Here is a 23,623-nt window from a genome sequence, read left to right as displayed (position 1 = left end):
CGTGAAGATTTGAGTGAGATATGAGGATTTGTGTTGGTGCTGATCACTCACTCACTCGAGCTCGCCAGAAAGCTTCCCTGTGGCAAGATGGCCGCCAGTTTTGCCGGAAGTGACTCTGCCTTAAAGGGATATTACAGGATTTTTGACATAGGGCTTCATTTCCTAGTTATCCAGAGTGTTGCTGGTACCTGGAGATATTTCATATGTTTGAAGAGTTTCGTGGCGCTAGGCTAATGCAAGGCTAGTGCAAGGCTATGGTATCAGCTAGCCTGCATTAAAAACAGTGTGACCCGCTCCACAGAGCACCTGAGGCAAATCACTTATAACGCCAGACTAACCATATACATGTCTGTGTCCATAGAATCATGTTGGGAATATAACTGACCTGCATCACATGAATGATCGCATTTTGAGGGACTATTTTCTCGCAGATCACTCCGCCGCTGCGTAGCTTATACAACCACGAAGCTGATGCTGCTCAAATATAAGGTATTTTAAATGATTCTATGGACACAGACATTTATATGGTTAGTCTGGTGTTATAAGTGATTTGCCTCAGGTGCTCTGTGGAGTTTTTAATGCAGGCTAGCTGATACCATAGACATGCACTAGCCTAGCATTAGCCTAGCGCCACGAAACTCTTCAAATATAAGAACTGCATGAATTACAAAAAAAAACATATCTCCAGGTACCAGCAACACTCTGGATAACTAGGAAATGAAGCCCTATGTCAAAAATCCTGAAATATCCCTTTAACGCATCTAGGCTTTATGTACATCTATGACTATCAGAGGCACGAGGTCAGTGGAGCTCCACTTTTCCACAGGAACTAACGTCACGTCTGCAGGACAACACTTAAACTAATCCAAGCTAACACTAAACCTAAGGATAGCGGAGTGTACGAAAGGCGTTTTATTGAGATTAACTACAATGAACGTTGCGGGGGAAAAAGTGTAGCTGACAGAACTTCCTGTGGAGGTCTGGATCTCCACTAATCACGTGACTCTCCACTGACAGCGGCCAGATGCTCATGACTCACTTCCTGTCAGTGTCCAATAAGGAAGTGAAACTATAAACATCACAAAGATGGTCAAACTAAACAAATCTTTAGCAACATCTTAACTATGTTTTAACAAAAATGATGTCTAATGTGTCATAAGGTGCACTTTAAGTTTAGCCTTTGGTTTAAAACGTGATGAAACAGCGCTGTGAATGATCTGCAGCCACACAGACTCTGTCACTGATCTGAAAAAGGGTCCAGGGCAGAGATATAATAAACTGTAGATCGCACCTTTGGCTCCAGCTGTAGATGAACTGCTTTGACCCGCCCCTGTCCACTGGTTTGGTGCAAAGGGATTTATTAAAATGTTTTCATGGTTTCACTTCTCTGCCAGTGGGACTGAGTGGACTGTGCTTTGCCTCATACTTTGAATGAATAAAGATTAACATTATACTAGATATTAGTTCTAACTAGTGTTGGGCAGTAGTTACAGTATTGAGAATACGTGCATTCAGGTACAGTCACTCTTTCGTTTGAGGGTATTTAGAATAGAGTTACTTTCTTAAAATCAAGCGGATACATTATGGTACTCAGTCATTTATTTTTTTGCGTCATGTTGCAGGACATCGAGAGGAAAAGATCAAAATGACCTGGGAAAAGTTTAGTGATCTCGGCTGCTTTATTGTGTTCCTGATAAATAAGTTCAGAACAGGCGCAAGCACACACTGTATTTGTACTAGTATTTGTATTTGTACCACTTTGTCTAAAACCGATACGAGTACTTTGATTGAAGTACTTGCCGATACCGAATACCGATACGAGTACAAGGCATTTTCTTCAACAGGCTTTTTGAAGTGAATCGACGGTTTATAGACGGACTTTTTCACAGCTGATTGGTTTGTAATTAGTTAATTTACTCATTTACATTCATTTTTCATTCAATATTATTCCTTTTTTTTATTGCTCTGTCCATCATAGACCGAACAGCTGCTCATAATAATAATAATAATAATACATTTTATTTGTATTGCACTTTACATATGAAGAACACATCTCAAAGTGCTACAATTGACACAAAAAACAAGCAAAACAGAACATATCAATAGTAAAAACACGAGGAATATTATCAGTTAAAAACACAAAATAAACATACTAAGAAAAAGGCGCCCAAAATAAGTGGGTCTTCAGTTTACTTTTAAAAACCTCGATAGACTGTGGTGCCCTCAGATGGTTGGGGAGGGCGTTCCACAGTCGAGGAGCAGCTGCCTGGGACGCCCTATCTCCCTTAGTGCGGAGCTTTGTCTTGGGGACCAGGAGTTGGTGGCTGTCAGAGGAGCGGAGCTGTCGGGTTGGTTTGTGGTTCTCATGTCCTAAAGCTCCTCAATGCTTGTGCTTTATTCGTTTATATATTTGTATTTAACAATAGTATTGAGATGTGACTTATGACTGCAGATAAATGGTCTCTTTTCTCCTTCACTTCAGCTCCGTGTGGATTTTCTCCTGTGTTTATAGTAACTTATCCAGTAGCTTCAGCATTTTCATTGTTTTGCTCATTGTGGCTCAATATAAACATGCTGTATGTCTTTATTTTGGATTTTTTTAGAGAGCTGCGTCCTTTAGAAGCACCGGCCACACGTCAAGTGGTATCGGTTTCTGGTATCGCGACCTGATGAATGAGTGTGAGTATGAGTACAAGCGTGTGGTATCGGCCCGATACCCGATACTGGCATAAAGTGCGCACCTACGAGCACTCTCAAAACCACTATTGGATTTTTCCTTCCGACTCCCCGTGAAAGCTAAATGACAGCTCTGCATGAAAACAAGGAACTTTTCAAAAGATTCAAAGACTTTTTATTTGTGAATGATTTGAAATTATATTTCTCTCATCCTTGATTGTGGAGTGGGGAGAGAGGGGTGGGAGCACAGGGAAGGCAGGGAGTTCAGCTTCCTGTTCTTCAGTCGACTGGAGCTGGCCCGTGGATCCCGCAGTCTCCTCCCTGAAGGCATCACTTTGAACAGACTGTGTGATGGGTGCGTAGGGTCCCCTTTGCGGGTGAGACGGGTGGAGAACAAGTCCTTAGTAGAGGGAGAGGGGCTCCGCTTTATGACATCCCTAATTTCCAAACCTTTTAATAACGACTTTCACTCCATCTGACTCGTCCTTTTGTTATTTCTGATCTTCAGAGCTCTTTCCGACATGGCGTCCAGACTGGAGCAGCACCTGAGCTGTCCCATCTGCTGTGAGCTCTTCAGAGATCCTGTGGTTCTGACCTGCAGCCACAGCTTCTGTAAGGTCTGTTTGGAGAACTGGTGGGAGGACAAACTACTGAAGACCTGTCCAGTCTGTAAGAGAAGGTCCTCCAGGGATAATCCTCCAAAGAACCTGGTCCTGAAGAACCTGGTGGAGACGTTCACAGAGGAGAAAGGGCAGACTGCTCCAGCTGCAGAGCAAACATCTCCATCTTCACAGGAGCCCGAGTGCAGACTTCACTCTGAGAAGCTGCGGCTCTTCTGTCTGGACCATCAGGAGCTGATCTGTCTGGTCTGTAGAGACTCCAGGACTCACAAAGACCACAGGTTCAGTCCCATCGAGGAGGCAGCCTCAGACCTGAGAGAGCAGCTGAGGAGAAACATCAAACCTCTACAGGACAAACTGAAGGTAAGAGACCTCGTCCTCCTGTTCCAGTCAGAAGAACGTGTCCACAGAGCTCAGAGGAACATCAACATGTCCTGCTACAGAAAGGGAAGTCTGACTCTAAATAACTCTGATGTTTCTCCTCAGGTCCTGGATGAGAGCAGAGCACAGTTTGATGAAGCAGCGGCTCATATCTCACTCCAGACCAAACAAACACAGACACAGATCAGAGCGGAGTTTGAGAAACTGCACCAGTTTCTGAGGGACGAGGAAGAGTCCAGGATGAAGGCTCTGAGGGAGGAAGAGGAGCAGAAGATCCAGAACATGAAGGACAAGATGGCCGCCCTGAGCAGAGACATGGAGGCTCTGTCCAAGACCATCTCAGAGACAGAGGAGCAGCTGAGAGCAGCAGACGCCTCCTTCCTGCTCCAGTACAAGACTGCAGAGGAGAGGCTGCAGCGCTGCCCCCTGGTGGAGGAGCCACAGATGGAAGACGAAGATCTGATAGACCAGGTCAAACATCTGGGAAACCTGGGCTTCAACATCTGGATGAACATGAAGAAACTGGTGCAGTTCTTCCCTGTGGTTCTGGATCCAAACTCTGCAGGCTCTGATCTCATTCTGTCTGAAGATCTGACCTCAGGGAGAGCAAGAGAGAGACAGAAGGTCCCAGAAAACCCTGGGAGACTTAGTGATGGCTATTTTCGTGGATCAGAAAGTTTTGTCTCTGGGACTCACAGCTGGGAAGTGGAGGTCAGGGGTCAGGTCTGGTCTGTGGGTGTGAGTGGACATGTTCAGAGAGGAGCGGACACTGAGGTTAGAGGATCTTGGTTCATACAATTCACTGAAGGTAAATACTTCGCTGTTTCTACCAAATCCCTGGCCCCAGATCTGGCTCTCTCAGTGAAGAACCTGCAGAGAGTTCAAGTGAAGCTGGACTTTGACACAAACACATTGACCTTCACTGACCCCGACACAAACACAGACCTTCACACAGTCACAGACTCTTTCACTGAGATCTTTCCATTTTTATACACATATGATGCTCCTCTGAAGATCTCGCCAAAGAGCATCACAGTAACAGTGTAGATGTCACAGGTTTGAGGTTTATTGTAAGTTCGAAATTGGCATGGCCGATGAGAAAAGTTATTACTGAACTATGTTTGTAATGAGAGCCGTGGGGTAGTGCAACCAATAAAGACAAATACATTTAAAAGGTCTTTACAATTTATTAATAGAGTTATAAAAATATGGATGTTTGGACTAAAAATAATTAAGGTAAAACGATGAAAAGCTATGGGGTCGTCGTGGAGGCACTCACGCAGTCCCCTTCTTCAAGGGGCAGGAGCAAGGCTGACTGGTGGGGAGCTCTCTGGGTCCTGGAGCTGTCCGGGTCCACGCCTTAGGGTCACCTGCACAAACAGCACAAGAGGGGCCATCAGAGAAGGCAACCCACCCACACCACGCGTCATTGTACTGGCTCCTGATGCCCTGCCCCGTGTCCGCATCGGGTCGCTCTGTCCTCGCCTTACGTCTTCACGCGGTCGCCCCGTCACCACCATAGGTTCAGTCTTCCTCCGTCCAGACTTATCTGCTCGTCCTGTATCTCCTCGTGCCCCTACGGCGTCCGCCACAGGCCCACGTTCTTTCTGTAGTTCTGTCCCCCCCCGTTGCCCTCTTCGTCTCCCCTTTTATCCAGCCTTTTCTCCCGTCCCGCCACCAACAGGTGTGTTGATTACGCACCCCTGGGCATTGGACAGCCAAGTCATGTGTTGAGGTAGTCAAAGCAACGAGGTAAAAAAACACAAGTTAAAAACACAAAGCGCACTTTCAAAAACGCCATCCACTCCGTGACATAGAACCTACAGCTCCATGTTACTGTCCTCTCTCTTTAATCAAAACAGTCAGAGCTCAAATTGCCTCCACTAAAACTCAGTTCCTCCCGAGTCTTTTCACTGTCGATCTGTTTTGATTTAAATCTACACTTTATCAACATGAAGATATTTTGATGTTTAACTGGACCAGGTCATAATGAGAGTCTGTCACTGTTTATTCTGTTATGTTTCTTTGTGTTTTTTGCTCCTAAAACAATAAAGACTTTTTCTATTTTCCACAAAGACTCCATTACCTCGTCATTAACGGATCCAGACTTTTTGTCTTAATGTCGACGTTTCTAAGAATTAGTTTCATCCAGTTTGAACTCGACACATGACTCTATGATCAAGACCAAGAGATCAGAGGCTCTCACACTCCAGCTCCACCTCCAAGTATCTGAGGGAGCTGAAGCCCATGTATTTACTCGAGTACAAGTAAAGAGTAACTCATGATAAGAAGCGTCCGAATTGGTCTGTCAGTTAGAAAGGAGTTAGGGGGAGGAGCCTCAATGCTAACTATCATAGCCACTTTAACATAGGGACCTCTAATGCTAACTAACCGGTGATAATGTAGCAGAGTGGAGGTTACTATAAAATAAATAAAATAAATATGTTGCCACAACGCCACCCAGTGTAACTGGGAAATACCTTAAAACAAGTCTAAGGCACACAAGTTCGTTAAAAAGGACCGGGCAGAGGCAAATGATTTACAAAAGCATGTTCTGTTTTATTATAAAAGTTAAGTTTGGTTTCTTAAAAAGTCCATTTTAGATATTTCGTTCTTTAAAAGCGGAGAATCCAGGACGTACAGAGATGAACAAGTTGACAGACATACAGGCAGGGGAGGCATGATGGTGCTGCCAAGACCCTGCAATTACATTTAACATGAGTACAGAATACATTTTACAGCTGACAAAAACAAAACAAAACAAAGATCCTACCAGGTAGCGAAAGCAAAGCGAGACACCCTACGAGCCCGCAGACCCCGGACCACGTCCAGCTATACGGCCCCACTCGGACCGGCATCAGCAGCGCTATGTGAACAGCAGGAACTTAGACAACGCACCCGCATGACAAGACACAAGCTGCGAACACCACGCTTATCATCGAGGCATGGAAGTTGCATACAAAGTTGACGGCCTTAAGCCTACGTCGCCGGCTTGACGCTCCCGACACGACGCACAACCAAGCAACCCCAGACTAGCCGCTAGCGAAGCCCCGCAGCAGGTGTGACGTCAGAGAGGTGAGAGGGCAGGTGATGGGGAAGAGGCCCCTTTTATAGTGCGCCCCCTACGTGCCATTGGCTTAACGCAGGGACACCTACCCCACCTTACTACAATAAGGAGCTACGTGCCATCCCATAAGCCACTGCACCAATCCCCCCGCCCCCCCGATTCATTGAATGACAGGAGCACATTTGATAATTAAAAAAAAATATGGAATAAGATTCTGCACAAGCCAAACTTTATAAAAGTGACAAATTACACGTTGTCGTCACCTGTCAGTGTGTTAAAGCAGTGGTTCCTAAAGTGGGGCTCGGGACCCCTCGGGGGGTCGTGAGGCTTTGGGTGGGGGTCCCCAGATGATTTCAGGATGAAATAAAAAGAAAAGTGCTACTGTTTTTAATATATTTTGAGTGTAAAATTGCATATCATTTGTGAAATCCATTGAAATCTTCCAAATAAACTGATTAAATACATATTAACTTCATTTAAAAACATTTGTCTTCCCTCTAGTAGCAAAAGAGGCAATAACTTGATACAATGGGGGTCCCGAGTCGTTTACATGTCAATGTTTGGGGTCCCAGAAAAAAAAAGTTTGTGAACCCCTGTGTTAAAGAGAGGCCTCAGTAAATGTCTTACTCGAAGCAGTTTGTGCTTTTGCTTTCACTTAATCGACACTTCAGCCACATGGATCATTTGCTACGGCAGCTTTATCAAACAGCTGTGGAGATAATATAGCACTAAAGGGAAATGTGAGGCTCATTTTTTTTTTTTTTCTCCTTAAATGTCTTTGTTTGGACACTATGTTGTTGCATATGCAGGACAGTAGGGGGCGACATGTGCTTTTGTTTGCCTGCAGTCTGCCAATAACCTTAAAGAAGAAGAACAGCAGCTGTTGGTGATGTCACTTCCCCTTCCCCTGGGTAAGGACGGTCCAACTGGGCAAAAGCTGCTGAAGCTCTAGTTCACTCTCTGCACAGATCTAACAGTCGACCCCATGAAAGGTCAAGGGTCAGGAGCTCGGGTTCGGACATAGAGGCGATAATGTGACGGTTTCAGACGCAGCCCAAGGACACATCAGTGTAGCCGTCACTGCCTTGCTCCAGCCAAAATCACCCATAATGCACCTCGGCTCTCAATAACACAAGGAAGAAATAAAGGTGGTGCTGGTGTGACTTAAAGCACTTTAATTACACTTTTTAACAACAAAATACAAACTTTGACTCGTTCCATTGCTCTGCAGCCAGTGTCCATTTGACTGTTTACAAAAAAGGAAATATTTTTGTCAAGATTTGGTCAAATAATTAATTTTAGGTTTTTCTCTTTTTAGTTAAATAATAAAAAATATTCTTTTTGTTCATAAAAATGTCTTTTGTTAACTTGAAATGTAAATAGGCCTGATTTGATTCAAACATTAAAGCAAATGTCAGTGTTTCCTGGAGCAAAGGACATGATTTGTTTTCATTTCATTTCATTGATATAAAAGGAACTTATATTTTTATTGTGTATTTTCAGATCGGGTTCATCATCTCTGACTGCTTTTTATGTGTTTATTATTAGTTACTAAAATATAATTATACTGTCGCCCCCAGCCCCACAGAGTCTCCCCCTCCTCAGCAGACCCTCCCCCCTCCCCGGATGAAACATCACTTCCTTTTTTGATTCTGTGATGTCACTTCCTGTACCTCTGAAGCGTCTTCCATTAGATGCTCTTTTTGGACCAAAGCCTTGGACTGAAGGAAGTGAGTTTGGAGGCACCGCCTTCAACAGCAAGGCAAGGCAAGGCGAGGCAAGGCAAGGCAAGGCAAGGCAAGGCAAGGCAAGGCAAGGCAAGGCAAGGCAAGGCAAGGCAAGGCAAGGCAAGGCAAGGCACCTCGGCTTTGGGAAACAGCCACAGATTGAGAAACGGCTCTTGTCCCACAGCAGGAAACAGCCGCCTGAGACACAGAGCTGCTGCTTCGACCACAAACGTCTGTGTGAAACTGTGGAGCCTGGACTGAGGTGAGTCTGAAGGGTTTCTCACATTAATGGGGTTTAAATAGAGCTGAGAGTCACAGATCCACAGAGTCAGAGAACAGGAAGTGAGATCGTGTTCAGGGAGAGACTCTGACACAGGTTTACAGCTGAAACAGGGAAGGGCATCTGATTCTGATTCTACTGTTTGTCTTCAGTCAAACACATTAGAATCTCTTCCTGTTACAACATGAATGAACTCGTCTGCAGAACAAAGAGAATCAGACCTTCCCGTGTGAGCAGCAGACACGGAAGTCGACAGTGAAAGAGGAAGTAAAAACCAAACTGTTTATCTGATGATTTTACAGAATTATCTGCTTTTCCCACTGAATGTTTTGTAACTTTAGTGTAAATAAGTATATTTTGCTCTTAAATGGTAAATGGTCTCAACTTATTTGCACTTTTCTACTTTCATTCGGCCCAAAGCGCTTTACAGTGAGGAACCACTCACCCATTCAAATATACACAGACACTGGAGGTGAGGAGGGGGAAGTGTCTTGCCCAAGGACACAACCACAGTGTGCACCTTTAGGAGTTGGGATTCGAACCCCCGACCTTCTGGTCATGACTCGCTCCAGCATCTGTGCTAAACCCGTGTGTGTGCTGCCCCCTCATGGCTGAAGTAAAGGCTGTTTTTCTGGTGGACTTTTTCCCGTTGTTTGGTTTGCCGTGTCACCACAGCCGCCCACTGAGCAGGAGGGAATTTACAAACTGTTCTTTCAGCAGGAGATTCAGATAAAGTTGTGTTTTTTTGCTGTGTTTGTCCAACAGTTTGGACCCAGAAGTTCCTCAGTTTAGAGTTTTCCGTTTCAAATTGTCGTGACTTTCTCCGTTTCCAAACCTTTTAATAACGACTTTCACTCCATCTGACTCGTCCTTTTGTTATTTCTGATCTTCAGAGCTCTTTCCGACATGGCGTCCAGACTGGAGCAGGACCTGAGCTGTCCCATCTGCTGTGAGCTCTTCAGAGATCCTGTGGTTCTGACCTGCAGCCACAGCTTCTGTAAGGTCTGTTTGGAGAACTGGTGGGAGGACAAACTACTGAAGACCTGTCCAGTCTGTAAGAGAAGGTCCTCCAGGGATAATCCTCCAAAGAACCTGGTCCTGAAGAACCTGGTGGAGACGTTCACAGAGGAGAAAGGGCAGACTGCTCCAGCTGCAGAGCAAACATCTCCATCTCCACAGCAGCCCGAGTGCAGCCTTCACTCTGAGAAGCTGCGGCTCTTCTGTCTGGACCATCAGGAGCTGATCTGTCTGGTCTGTAGAGACTCCAGGACTCACAAAGACCACAGGTTCAGACCCATCGAGGAGGCAGCCCCAGACCTGAGAGAGCAGCTGAGGAGAAACATCAAACCTCTACAGGACAAACTGAAGGTAAGAGACCTCCTCCTCCTGCTCCAGTCAGAAGAACGTGTCCACAGAGCTCAGAGGAACATCAACATGTCCTGCTACAGAAAGGGAAGTCTGACTCTAAATAACTCTGATGTTTCTCCTCAGGTCCTGGATGAGAGCAGAGCACAGTTTGATGAAGCAGCGGCTCATATCTCACTCCAGACCAAACAAACACAGACACAGATCAGAGCGGAGTTTGAGAAACTGCACCAGTTTCTGAGGGACGAGGAAGAGTCCAGGATGAAGGCTCTGAGGGAGGAAGAGAAGCAGAAGATCCAGGACATGAAGGACAAGATGGCCGCCCTGAGCAGAGACATGGAGGCTCTGTCCAAGACCATCTCAGAGACAGAGGAGCAGCTGAGAGCAGCAGACGCCTCCTTCCTGCTCCAGTACAAGACTGCAGAGGAGAGGCTGCAGCGCTGCCTCCTGGTGGAGGAGCCACAGATGAAAGACGAAGCTCTGATAGACCAGGCCAAACATCTGGGAAACCTGGGCTTCAACATCTGGATCAACATGAAGAAACTGGTGCAGTTTTTCCTTGTGGTTCTGGATCCAAACTCTGCAGACTCTGATCTCATTCTGTCTGAAGATCTGACCTCAGTGAGAAAAGGAAAGAAGCAGAAGGTCCCAAAGAACTTAGGGAGACTTAGAGATTGCTCTCTATTTGGATCAGAAGGTTTGGTCTCTGGGACTCACAGCTGGGAAGTGGAGGTCGGGGCAGGAAAGGACTGGTCTGTGGGTGTGTGTGGACTTGTTCAGAGATTAGCAGACACTGAGTGTGAACTTTGGTTCATACGTTTCACTGATGGTGAATATTCAGCCGTCTCTGACTCAGGCCCATTTAAACCTCTCTCAGTGAAGAACCAGCAGAGAGTTCAAGTGAAGCTGGACTTTAACTCAAAAACAGTGACCTTCACTGACCCCGACACAAACACAGACCTTCACACAGTCACAGACTCTTTCACTAAGATCCTTCCCTTTTTCAGCACATATGATGCTCCTCTGAAGATCTTACGAAAGACAGTTAGGGCTGGGTTCCGAACAACATATGACCCACAGTGAGTCCAAAAACAGCTGCATTTGCGCTGAAGTGCAAATGCAGCTGTTTTCTTAAAGTGAAGCAAGACTATAACTTAAATCCAAAGTAAAACGTTTGTAAATATTAGAGATGGCAGAGTGTGGTCTGCAGCAGGTCTGAGCCAGGGCTTATGGAGCATTCAGACCGTAAGCTTCTCAGGCTTCAAAATGGCGCCTAAAGCCCCTAGTTGGACGCCTGTGCTTATTGAAGTCAGGCGTTTGTTACAAACGTCACTGAACGTCAAGACGCTCTGGCGTCTCTGGCGAACGTCAGCTCAGAGTTTGTTCTGCAGATCAGCCGCATCTTTGAAGGAGCTTTTGCCTGAAAAATAACTGCTGTTTTGGGGCTAACCAGTCGCTCTTTGCTACTGCCATGTCCTGTGACTCTTTAACTATACCCCCATGGACAGCACCTGGATCTCCCAGTATTTAACCCCCATACGCTTGAATAGAGGGACAGATTTTGTACCAGTGGCTTGGCTTAGCCCGGTTAGCATGTTACAATCACCTACAGCTCATTGATTAAAAGTCTACAATAAACCACAAATGTGTCCAGCCCGTCTCAGTGATCTTTATAAAGGCTGCTCTATGTAGTTACCAGCTTCATTGACATTATTAGTGCATAATACAGAGTCGATGCGAGCTCGCTGCTGAGAAAACTGATCAACTAGGCAAGGCAAGGCAAGGCAAGGCAAGTTTATTTGTAGAGCACAATTCATACACAAGGCAATTCAAAGTGCTTCACAGTTGAAAACAAATAGAATCAATAAAAACATCAACATAGAATTAATCAATTACAGTAAAAGGCGAGAGTGCAGATAAAATACTTTCAGTCATATGCATTGGTAAAAAGAACTGTTTTCAGCCTGGATTTGAACATTGTCAGAGTTGAGGCCTGTCTCACATCCTCGTGAAGACTGTTCCAGATTTTAGCTGCATGAAACTGAAACGCAGCCTCACCGTGTTTATTATTGACTCTGGGAACCACCAGGAGGCCCCTCCCTGAAGTTCTCAGGGCCCGAGATGGTTCATACGGCTCTAACATGTCAGAGATGTACTTTGGAGCTAAACCATGAAAAGACTTGTACACAAGCAGAGCTATTTTAAAGTCTATTCTCTGAGTGACAGGAAGCCAGTGCAGAGACCGGAGCACTGGACTAATATGGTCGTATTTCCTGGTTCTTGTCAGGACTCGAGCAGCAGCGTTCTGGATGTACTGTAGCTCTGACAGCTCGTTTAGAGAGGCCAGTGAGTCGTTAGAGTATCTAATCTGCTGGAGACAAATGCATGGATAAGTCTCTCTAAGTCTGGTTTTGACACTATTCCTCTGATCTTAGCAATGTTTTTCAAATGGTAAAAAGCTGCTGATGTTATTGCTTTGATGTGGCTGTTTAAGTTCAGGTCTGAGTCCATGATCACTCCTAGATTTCTAACCTGATTTTTTGGTTTTAGAGAGAGAGACTCAAGGTGACTGATAACACTCTGTCTTTGTGCCTGTGGGCCAAAAACAATGATCTCAGTTTTGTCTGAGTTTAGTTGGAGAAAGTTGTTTTGCATCCACAAACTGATCTGTTGGATGCAACTATTACCTGTTGTAGATGAAATGTGAGCAATAAACTTCAAAATCAACCAGCCCGGCTCAGTGTGTGATCATTGTTTAACGGTTCTTTATGTAGATGTGGTTTCATTGACATTATTCGTGCATATGTGGGCCCATGGCCATTATAATTTTAGTTTTTTTCTTGAACTTTTTGTTTGCATGGTTGATATGGTTTGCTGTGATTTATTTCAGTTGTGTTGCATGTTTGTTTTTGTTAAGAAGTGGGTCATACAACAGGACAAAGGGCGTTCAATCTGATTTTTATCTACAGATGTCCGGCACAAGCATGGGCTCCAAGACGGCCCTGAGCTTTGCATCTCTCCACTGTGGACACTTTGAACACAACATTATCTTCAATGAGAATCAGAATCCACACTTCATGAACATCTCTAATCAGAAACAATGATGTTTCTTTATCTGGAAGGGCACAACAGATCAACTGAGGTCATTTCATGAATTTATAAACTCACTTTATCACCTTAGATTCACTATGGAATATGATTGCAATAAAATACATTTCTTAGACATACTGATTAATAAAAAATGCAACAAACTGTCATCTGATCTATACAGAAAGAGTACTGACAGAAATTCAATCTTACATGGACACTCATATCATCCAGCACACTTGAAAAAGAGCCTACCAATCTCCCAATTCAATCAGATCCGGGGGATCTGCAGTGCAGACTCAGACTATGATATCCAAACGTTTCCAAAAAAGATAATATAAGGACGAAGGGATCACCACGGCACGGAACAAGTTCAACTCTGTCTCACAACAGGAGTGTCTTCAACACAACACAAAGAACAAAACACCATCAGAGTCGATCGCGTTGTTCAATATTCACCTCTCAGCAAAGAATTGGAACACACTATCAGGAAGTACTGGTACATCATACAATCTGATGCAAATCTAAAGGAGCTCTTGGAACCGCCCCGCTTTGTTTTGAAAAGACCGCCCAACTTAAATAACATCAGCCGCACTTTCTACAGCAAATACCACAAGGAAACTATCGATGTGGTCACTGCACTCAGCGCAACTTCACTGTGTGATTTCCTGCAATACAAACAATGTGACATATATGCTGAAATGAAATGTCCCTGTGGGCTATATATATATATATATATATATATATATATACAACATCAGGAAAAAGGAACACGAGAAACTAGAGAAATACCAGGGGCTCAGAGAAGAGCTGGAGAAAACCTGGAGGGTGAAGGCATCAGTGGTGCCCGTGGTCGTTGGGGCACTCGGGGCAGTGACCCCCAAACTGGAGGAGTGGCTCCAGCAGATCCCAGGAAATACATCAGACATCTCGGTCCAGAAAAGTGCAGTTCTAGGAACAGCAAAGATACTGCGCAGAACCCTAAAGCTCCCAGGCCTCTGGTAGAGGACCCGAGCAGGAGGAAAAAGAGACCGCCCGCGGAGGGTGAGGAAGAGTTAGTATATATACACTGTATATATACAACCAGACCTTTAAAAACTAGAATCTCAGAACACAGATCAAACAGTCACAATCATGATGATAAAAGTCTAGTGGTGAAACATTTCACAAAAAACAGACACAATGTCTGAGATACATGAGGATAGAGAAAGTGAGTTCACCATTTCTGGATTCACACTTTAGACACATTGAGCCTTACGCCGAATTTACACCAGGAGCTATTACTGAATGTGACATACGCGACGCGTGATACGCGCGCATTTTCGAAAGCGCAAATTTACACATACGGCGTCAAAGCAGCTAAAGCTACGTGTGTGTCTCTGCTCTTCCCCAAATCACTTGGGATCATTTTGCCTATAAAATGGGTGAGTAATAACATTTCTCATGCCTGCATATTCTTCACGTTGTCTTTGTAAAATTTGTGTTGAGCATCGTAAAGTGTGCTGTACTTCTCCACTTCGACATTCAACTTTTCATTGTCCATCCCAAACACAAGGATGCTTCAAACTTCAAAAAATCAACAGAAAACTTATTTTGACAGGGTGTCGGAAGTTTACTTTGAAAGACTGTACCATTTTCCCGTCTAAAATTCCGGAATTTGCCGCGTATACGCGTCAGTATAAAAAAGTAAACACGTATGTTGTATACAAAACTTTTAGGTTTCCATATTAACACAGAACAAAGAATTTTACTCACATGTCTGTGTAAGCTCTCAGTCGTACAGGAGTTGTCCATCTTCAATGAAGGTCTTAGAGTCGTCTTCAGATTTAATCTTTCTCCACTTTACTCTAATCTCCTTCGCCGACAGGGCAGTGCCAGTCCAATGAGACGGGACAGGGCAGTGCCAGTCCAATGAGGCGGGACAGGGCAGTGCCAGTCCAATGAGACGGGACAGGGCAGTGCCAGTCCAATGAGGCGGGACATCAGCCGACAGGGCAGTGCCAGTCCAATGAGGCGGGACATCAGCCGACAGGGCAGTGCCAGTCCAATGAGGCGGGACAGGGCAGTGCCAGTCCAATGAGACGGGACAGGGCAGTGCCAGTCCAATGAGGCGGGACATCAGCCGACAGGGCAGTGCCAGTCCAATGAGGCGGGACAGGGCAGTGCCAGTCCAATGAGACGGGACAGGGCAGTGCCAGTCCAATGAGGCGGGACATCAGCCGACAGGGCAGTGCCAGTCCAATGAGGCGGGACAGGGCAGTGCCAGTCCAATGAGACGGGACAGGGCAGTGCCAGTCCAATGAGGCGGGACAGGGCAGTGCCAGTCCAATGAGGCGGGACATCAGCCGACAGGGCAGTGCCAGTCCAATGAGACGGGACATCAGCCGACAGGGCAGTGCCAGTCCAATGAGGCGGGACATCAGCCGACAGGGCAGTGCCAGTCCAATGAGGCGGGACATCAGCCGACAGGGCAGTGCCAGTCCAATGAGACGGGACATCAGCCGACAGGGCAGTGCCAGTCCAATGAGACGGGACAGGGCAGTGCCAGTCCAATGAGACGGGACAGGGCAGTGCCAGTCCAATGAGACGGGACGTCAGCCGACAGGGCAGTGCCAGTCCAATGAGACGGGACATCAGCCGACAGGGCAGTGCCAGTCCAATGAGACGGGACAGGGCAGTGCCAGTCCAATGAGACGGGACAGGGCAGTGCCAGTCCAATGAGGCGGGACAGGGCAGTGCCAGTCCAATGAGACGGGACGTCAGCCGACAGGGCAGTGCCAGTCCAATGAGACGGGACAGGGCAGTGCCAGTCCAATGAGACGGGACAGGGCAGTGCCAGTCCAATGAGACGGGACAGGGCAGTGCCAGTCCAATGAGACGGGACAGGGCAGTGCCAGTCCAATGAGGCGGGACATCAGCCGACAGCAGAACAATAGGCAGGTAATCAGAGTGAACAGCCGTGAATAGGACAGGACACATGGATCCTCTGGGGGGAGCAGGTCGTCAGAGATGCTCTACTTCAAAGGTGTTTACTCACAGGTGAGAGTAGAGGTGATTCGGGGAGGAGCCGGGCCAAGACCAACTCCCCGCTGTGGTCTTTATCTGGGCTGAGGGCTGAACAGAGTTCACCGATGAAGCCTTTTGGATGAGAGGTGAAACGTTCGAGACTCTAACTACTGAGCACAGAAGGCAACTCTAAGACCTTCATTAATTGTACTCACATCTTAAAATGTATATGTTGTAAATAACATGTACATAATTGTAAAAATATTGCACTTTTTCTCGTCCGAGATGAGCCAGACGGACGCAGTTTTACAGGCGACTGCAGACGCAGGTGCCGGTTAGATTTCTGTCCGACTTGATTAAGGCGGGGGTAAGAAGTTAACTTTTACAGTCAGAGAAATGTATAGAAAATATCTGCAGCTGTTTCCTTCTCCATCACTTCCTCAGTGAAGCAGCGCCATCTGCTGGTGAACAATGGCTACAGCATGTGAAGTAACTGGAGGAAATCGAGCTCAACAGTCCACGACACTTACGCTCCTTTACTGGAGTCTGGAAGTGATAATCCCGTTCATATTTAACACTGACTCTTAAAAACATTCAAATATTAAGAGTTTCATATATAGTTTAAAGTTTAATATTAAGAGTTAGTCGTGATATTTCGATATTATCTTGAAGACGAAATATCTATAAATCGGAGAATGGGGCAGAAATGCAGAGGCGGATAGTACTCAGCTACATGAACTCAAGTGCATGTACTTAACTTTTTGAAGATATTGTACTTCTTAAGAGTAGTTTTATCTCACAATACTTTTCACTTCTACTTGAGTGAATTTAGAATGAAGTATCTGTTGCTTACTTACTTTTTCCACTGTGAGTAAATATTTCAGCGGCAAATGCTTCATTTTGATGGATAGAATAAATGATCAAAGTAACGTTACTCTTACTTGAGTGAATATATCGGCTGCTCTGCCCAGATCTGGAGAAATGGGAGAAACAAGTGGAAAAAATGGTGGGAAATTGGGAACAAAAATGTAAAATGGGGGAATTTTGAAAGTGTTTTTGTCGTCTGTTCTGGACAATTATCCTTTTGAGCGACAAAGTAAAGAAAGATGTTTGCACTTCCTCACGTCATCATCGTTATGGAGTCCGTAAGTAATACTGAGATATTCATTCTTGTCAATATGGCCCGGACAGGTGAGCAGGGCGTGGCCAGGTTTCTTCTCTTTAACTCCCGCCTGAACCGAGCACATTTTCTCCAGTTTGGCTTTACCCCAATCCAAAAGCTTCTGGAAAAAAGGTGTGAAAATAGCGACAAAACTGAGACAAAAACAATGATGAAGATGTGACAAAAAAGTGACGAAAAAATGAAAAAAATGTGACGAAAAAAGTACAAAAATGTGACGAAAAAATTACAAAAAAGTACAAAAAAGTGACGAAAAAAGTACAAAAAAGTGACGAAAAAAGTACAAAAAAGTGACGAAAAAATGACAAAAAAATGACAAAAAAACACAAAAAAACAAAAAAATGACAAAAAATTACAAAAAAGTGACAAAAAATGACAAAAAATGTGACAAAAAAATTACAAAAATGTGACAAAAAAATGACAAAAACCCCCCCAAAAAATACAAACAAAAATACAACAAATGTGACAAAAAATGACAAAAAAATGACAAAAAAATGACAAAAAAATGACAAAAAAATGACAAAAAAAGTTGCAAAAATGAGTTGAAACCCCCCCAAAAAAGATGGAAAAAAATCTGATGACGTGAGGGAAAAGATCCATTTAGATGAGTTTTGTAGGTCTTAGCTTTCAAATGAGGCGTTACACTGGCCTACAGGATTTGGGTAAAGCTGAACTGGATGCTCTCGGTTCAGGCGGGAGTTAAGAGGTTAACTGACACTGGGTTTGTATCGACCTATTGTTCAGATACTAATGCAACATCACCGAACAGAACCAGAAAACTGGGCCATTTTTAATTTCATATTTCTAACTTTCCAAACATCCCAGTTCTTCACAGCTCATTTCACAACTTTCACCGTCACAATAAAGCAACAACTTACCTGCTATTGAGCTTTGACCTGAGAATTAGAGAAACAATATCAGTGTCTTTATGACTGCTCTGAAACCAACTACAACATATAGAAACTTGAATAAACAGCATTAAAACAGGATGAGTTGAATCAGGACCTGTGTCTTTAAAAACCTCCGTCAGAAGTTTATGAGAGTCTTTGCACACGCCTCGTCCCAAACCAGGAAACCCGGATCAGACACGAACGTCTGAGTGAAACCTGGAGCCTGGACTGAGGTGAGTCTGAAGGGTTTCTCACATTAAACAATCGTCTCTCAGCTGTTCAGAGCCGGACTGATGACGGCTGTGACCGGAGGATCCTTGTTCTAAATACAATAGTTGTTACTGTGTCATGTGTGGATTCCTGCGCCGTTATTATTCCCTTCAGGACAATTATTAACTTGAACCTTGAACGAAACATAAAACCTGTGGAAATCGTGATATTTCCAAAGAGAAATCCAAGAAAATACAGAAAAACTCAAATATTCTGAACGACATCTGCTTCATCGATCAAAAAGAAGAATTTACCACTTAAAGATTTACTCACAGTGGAAAAAGTAACAATTATTTTTACTCGACTAAGAAACAGAAACTTCATTATATTTTTACTCAAGTAGAAGTAAAAAGTACTGTTTGATAAAACTACTTCAAGAAGTACAAGTTCTTCAAAACGTTACTAAAGTACATGTACTCTCCGTTTCCAAACCTTTTAATAACGACTTTCACTCCATCTGACTCGTCCTTTTGTTATGTCTGATCTTCAGAGCTCTTTCCGACATGGCGTCCAGACTGGAGCAGGACCTGAGCTGTCCCATCTGCTGTGAGCTCTTCAGAGATCCTGTTCTTCTGACCTGCAGCCACAGCTTCTGTAAGGTCTGTTTGGAGAACTGGTGGGAGGACAAACCACTGAAGACCTGTCCATTCTGTAAGAGAAGGTCCTCGAAGCGTCCTCCACCAACAAACCTGGCCCTGAAGAACCTGGTGGAGACGTTCACAGAGGAGAAAGGGCAGACTGCTCCAGCTGCAGAGCAAACATCTCCATCTCCACAGCAGCCCGAGTGCAGCCTTCACTCTCAGAAGCTGCAGCTCTTCTGTCTGGACCATCAGGAGCTGATCTGTCTGGTCTGTAGAGACTCCAGGACTCACAAAGACCACAGGTTCAGTCCCATCGAGGAGGCAGCCTCAGACCTGAGAGAGCAGCTGAGGAGAAACATCAAACCTCTACAGGACAAACTGAAGGTAAGAGACCTCCTCCTCCTGTTCCAGTCAGAAGAACGTGTCCACAGAGCTCAGAGGAACATCAACATGTCCTGCTACAGAAAGGGAAGTCTGACTCTAAATAACTCTGATGTTTCTCCTCAGGTCCTGGATGAGAGCAGAGCACAGTTTGATGAAGCAGCGGCTCATATCTCACTCCAGACCAAACAAACACAGACACAGATCAGAGCGGAGTTTGAGAAACTGCACCAGTTTCTGAGGGACGAGGAAGAGTCCAGGATGAAGGCTCTGAGGGAGGAAGAGGAGCAGAAGATCCAGGACATGAAGGACAAGATGGCCGCCCTGAGCAGAGACATGGAGGCTCTGTCCAAGACCATCTCAGAGACAGAGGAGCAGCTGAGAGCAGCAGACGCCTCCTTCCTGCTCCAGTACAAGACTGCAGAGGAGAGGCTGCAGCGCTGCCCCCTGGTGGAGGAGCCAAAGATGGAACGATCAGATCTGATAGACCAGGCCAAACATCTGGGAAACCTGGGCTTCAACATCTGGATAAACATGAAGAAACTGGTGCAGTTCTTCCCTGTGGTTCTGGAGCCAAACTCTGCAGCCCCTGATCTCATTCTGTCTGAAGATCTGATCTCAGTGAGAAAAGGAGAGAAGCAGAAGGTCCCAGAGAACTCAGAGAGACTTAAAGATGGTTTTGTACTTGGATCAGAAAGGTTTGTCTCTGGGACTCACAGCTGGGAAGTGGAGGTCGGGGGTAAGGGCTGGGATGTGGGTGTGTTTGGACGTGTTCAGAGAGGAGCGGACACTGAGGTTAGATATTGGTTCATACGTTTCACTGACGGTGAATATTCAGCCTTTTCTGACCCAGACCAGGTTAAACGTCTCTCGGTGAAGAACCTGCAGAGAGTTCGAGTGAAGCTGGACTTTGACACAAACACATTGACCTTCACTGACCCCGACACAAACACAGACCTTCACACAGTCACAGACTCTTTCACTTGGATCGTTCCAGGTTTACTCACACGTGACGCTCCTCTGAAGATCTCACCAAAGAGCATCACAGTAACAGTGTAGAAGGTTAAAAGAGGTTAAAATGATCAGAACTAAACCACAAAGGTTCCTCACCCACCGCTTTCAAATGTTCCTTTGTTCCAAGTTCCGTAAAGGAAAAGTGGAAAAGCAAATTCACGTCGTCAAAGAAAATCTGTAACTTTTTGTCTCTTAATAAAAAAAATAATCTGTAGATGTTTGAAATTCTGAATCTTCACTTCATGTCGTTAAACAATAAAGTCACATCAGATCATCATCAATTTATTTGTCAAATTTTTATCACATTTTTGTCATTTTTTTGTCAATTTTTCATCACATTTTTGTCATTTTTTTGTCACATTTTTGCAATTTTTTTAACATTTTTTTGTTGGGTATTCAACTCATTTTTGTCATTTTTTGGTCACTTTTTTAATCACATTTTTTCATCAATTTTTTATCAAATTCTTGTCAATTTCTTGTGATATTTTTGCCAATTTTTCATCAATTTTTCGTCACTTTTTAGTCAATGTTTTTCTCAGTTTTTTGTCACATTTCCATCATTGTTTTCGTCTCAGTTCTGTCGCTATTTTCACAGCTTTTTTCCAGAAGCTTTTGGATTGGGGTAAAGCCAAACTGGAGAAAACGTGCTCTGTTCAGGTGGGAGTTAAGGGGTTAAATAAGTTTGTGCAGCTCAATTCTCTTCAATAAATGACAAACAAAGTCTTGTTTTCCTAAAAATGTATTACATAAATAATCTGAAATCAGCTCATTTTCACAAATAAAACATGAAAAACACAGTGGAAGTGACTTTCCCCACATTTCCACAGACTTTTATCTCAGCACAAACTCACAGTCTTTGAGGTCGAGCTCCTCCAGCTGAAAAACACACAGAGCTCTGTCAACACCATGATTTACACAAAGGAAAATGATTTCAGACGAATAATGTCAACTTTAAGTGGTTTAAACGAGACAATACACTGAGTTCCAAATTATTATGCAAATGACATTTTTCTCAGATTTTCAAAACTGTCGACTCAAATGACAGCTTCATTTTCAAGTCTTTAACCTCTTAACTCCCGCCTGAACCGAGAACATTTTCTCCAGTTCAGCTTTACCCAAATCCTGTAGGCCAGTGTAACGCCTCATTTGAAAGCTAAGATCTACAAAACTCATCTAAATGGATCTTTTTCCTCACGTCAGATTTTTTTTCCATCATTTTTTGGGGGGTTTTCAACTCATTTTGTAACTTTTCTTCTTCATTTTATTTCATTTTTTGTCACATTTTTGTCATTTTTCCGTCCATTTTTTGTCACTTTTTGTAAATGTTTTGTCATTTTGTCATCATTTTTTTGTCATTTTTTTTGGTCATCATTTTGATGACATTTTTTGTCAATTTTTTGTGAAATTTTTGGCACTTTTTTGTCACATTTCCATCATTGTTTTCGTCTCAGTTTTGTTGCTATTTTCACAGCTTTTTTCCAGAAGCTTTTGGACTGGGGTAAAGCCAAACTGGAGAAAATGTGCTCGGTTCAGGCGGGAGTTAAGGGGTTAACATAAAGAGATCAGATCTACCACATTGTTTAAAGGTCAGATTGTCTGTATAGTTCGAGTAAGAAGAGGACGGACCTGTGGATGATCTGCTGCAGGTCCACGGAGCCGGTCCGATGATGGTGAACCTTGAGCGGGAATTCAACCTTCAGCTCTGCCTTCAGCTGCTGGTTTATCTGCAAACAGAGAAAACCCTTTAGGGTCAGGACTTCAGAGGTTTGTGCTTTAAACTCCTCTGACACACTTCTTAACCCCCACGGGAACCAGCACACAGTTTGGCTTTATCCAAATCTAAAAGGAAAAAAGGGTCATAATAGCCACAAAAACGGACAAAAACGAGGATGAAAAAGCAACAAAACCATGAGAAAGAAAAGCAATGAAAGAGCGATAAAAAAGTGACAAAAACAAGATAAAAAAGGTAAAAAAAGCGTTAAAAAAGCGACCAAAAAGTGACAAAAAAAACAAAAAAGTGACAAAAAAAGACAAAAAAGAAACAAAAAATGACAAAAAAGTGATAAAAAAGGTAAAAAAGCGTAAAAAAAAAAACAAAAAGCGACAAAAAAGTTACAAAAACATAACGATAAAAAATTAAAAAACAACAAAAAAGTGACAAAAAATGACAAAAAAGAAACAAAAAATGACAAAAAAGTGATAAAAACAACATAAAAAAGGTGAAAAAGCGTAAAAAAAAAGCGACAAAAAAGTGACAAAAAAGAAACAAAAAAAGACAAAAAATTGACAAAAACATAACGACAAAAATTTAAAAACAACAAAAAACTGACAAAATATTAAAAAAGCGACAAAACGAGGATGAAAACGCAACAAAAACATGAGAAAGAAAAGCGATGAAAGAGCGACAAAAAGGTGACAAAAACAAGACAAAAAAGTGACAAAAACAAGACAAAAAAGTGATCAAAACAACAAAAAAACGACAAAAAGTGACTAAAACAAAACAAAAAATCGTCAAAAGCGTCAAAAAAGTGACAAAAAAATTGAAAAGACGACAAAAAAGTGACAAAAAACATTAAAAAGTGACAAAAACGACGCCAACTTGACAAAAACCCAACTAATAAACAACTTCTTTCAAATCTGCTCTACAGGCTGTGACCTTATGGATTTGGGCAAAGCTGAAATGGAGAAAATGATTAAGGCGGGGGTAAGAAGTTAACTTTTACAGTCAGAGAAATGTATAGAAAATATCTGCAGCTGTTTCCTTCTCCATCACTTCCTCAGTGAAGCAGCGCCATCTGCTGGTGAACAATGGCTACAGCATGTGAAGTAACTGGAGTAAATCGAGCTCAACAGTCCAGGACACTTACGCTCCTTTACTGGAGTCTGGAAGTGATAATCCCGTTCATATTTAACACTGACTCTTAAAAGCATTCCAATATTAAGAGTTTAAAAGTACGACCGGGCTCTGTGGTGTTATAGTTGTGATATTTCAATATTATCTTGTAGACAATATATCTATAAATCGTCTACGAGATAATATCAAAATTGCTGTTTGGAAGATAAAGAAATGTACAATATCTTCAATGTGAGAATATGGG

At 43.6% G+C, this 23,623-nt stretch overlaps 3 protein-coding genes across 3 annotated transcripts; all 3 read left to right on the top strand.

Annotated features, from left to right (window-relative positions):
• Window positions 1-3,197: 3,197 nt before the first annotated feature.
• LOC306969104 (E3 ubiquitin-protein ligase TRIM35-like) lies at window positions 3,198-4,724 on the top strand (the record flags this gene model as incomplete). Its single annotated transcript, XM_079564706.1, has 2 exons — window positions 3,198-3,659; window positions 3,783-4,724. The coding sequence occupies 2 exons, from the start codon at window positions 3,198-3,200 to the stop codon at window positions 4,722-4,724; spliced, it is 1,404 nt and encodes a 467-aa protein (XP_079420832.1).
• Window positions 4,725-9,657: 4,933 nt separating this feature from the next.
• Window positions 9,658-11,540, top strand: LOC306969103 (E3 ubiquitin-protein ligase TRIM35-like; the record flags this gene model as incomplete). Its single annotated transcript, XM_079564705.1, has 3 exons — window positions 9,658-10,110; window positions 10,243-11,195; window positions 11,426-11,540. 3 exons carry the CDS (start codon window positions 9,658-9,660, stop codon window positions 11,538-11,540), a joined length of 1,521 nt encoding a protein of 506 aa, XP_079420831.1.
• Window positions 11,541-19,052: 7,512 nt separating this feature from the next.
• On the top strand, window positions 19,053-20,570 carry LOC306969102 (E3 ubiquitin-protein ligase TRIM35-like; the record flags this gene model as incomplete). The annotated part of the gene is made up of 2 exons (XM_079564704.1): window positions 19,053-19,514; window positions 19,638-20,570. 2 exons carry the CDS (start codon window positions 19,053-19,055, stop codon window positions 20,568-20,570), a joined length of 1,395 nt encoding a protein of 464 aa, XP_079420830.1.
• Window positions 20,571-23,623: the final 3,053 nt, after the last annotated feature.

This window comes from Gobius niger (genome assembly GCF_951799975.1).
Source record: "Gobius niger genome assembly, chromosome: 10".
NCBI lineage: Eukaryota > Metazoa > Chordata > Actinopteri > Gobiiformes > Gobiidae > Gobius > Gobius niger.
The sequence above is the reverse complement of the archived record's forward strand: the minus strand, read 5'-3'. Positions and strand labels throughout refer to the sequence as shown.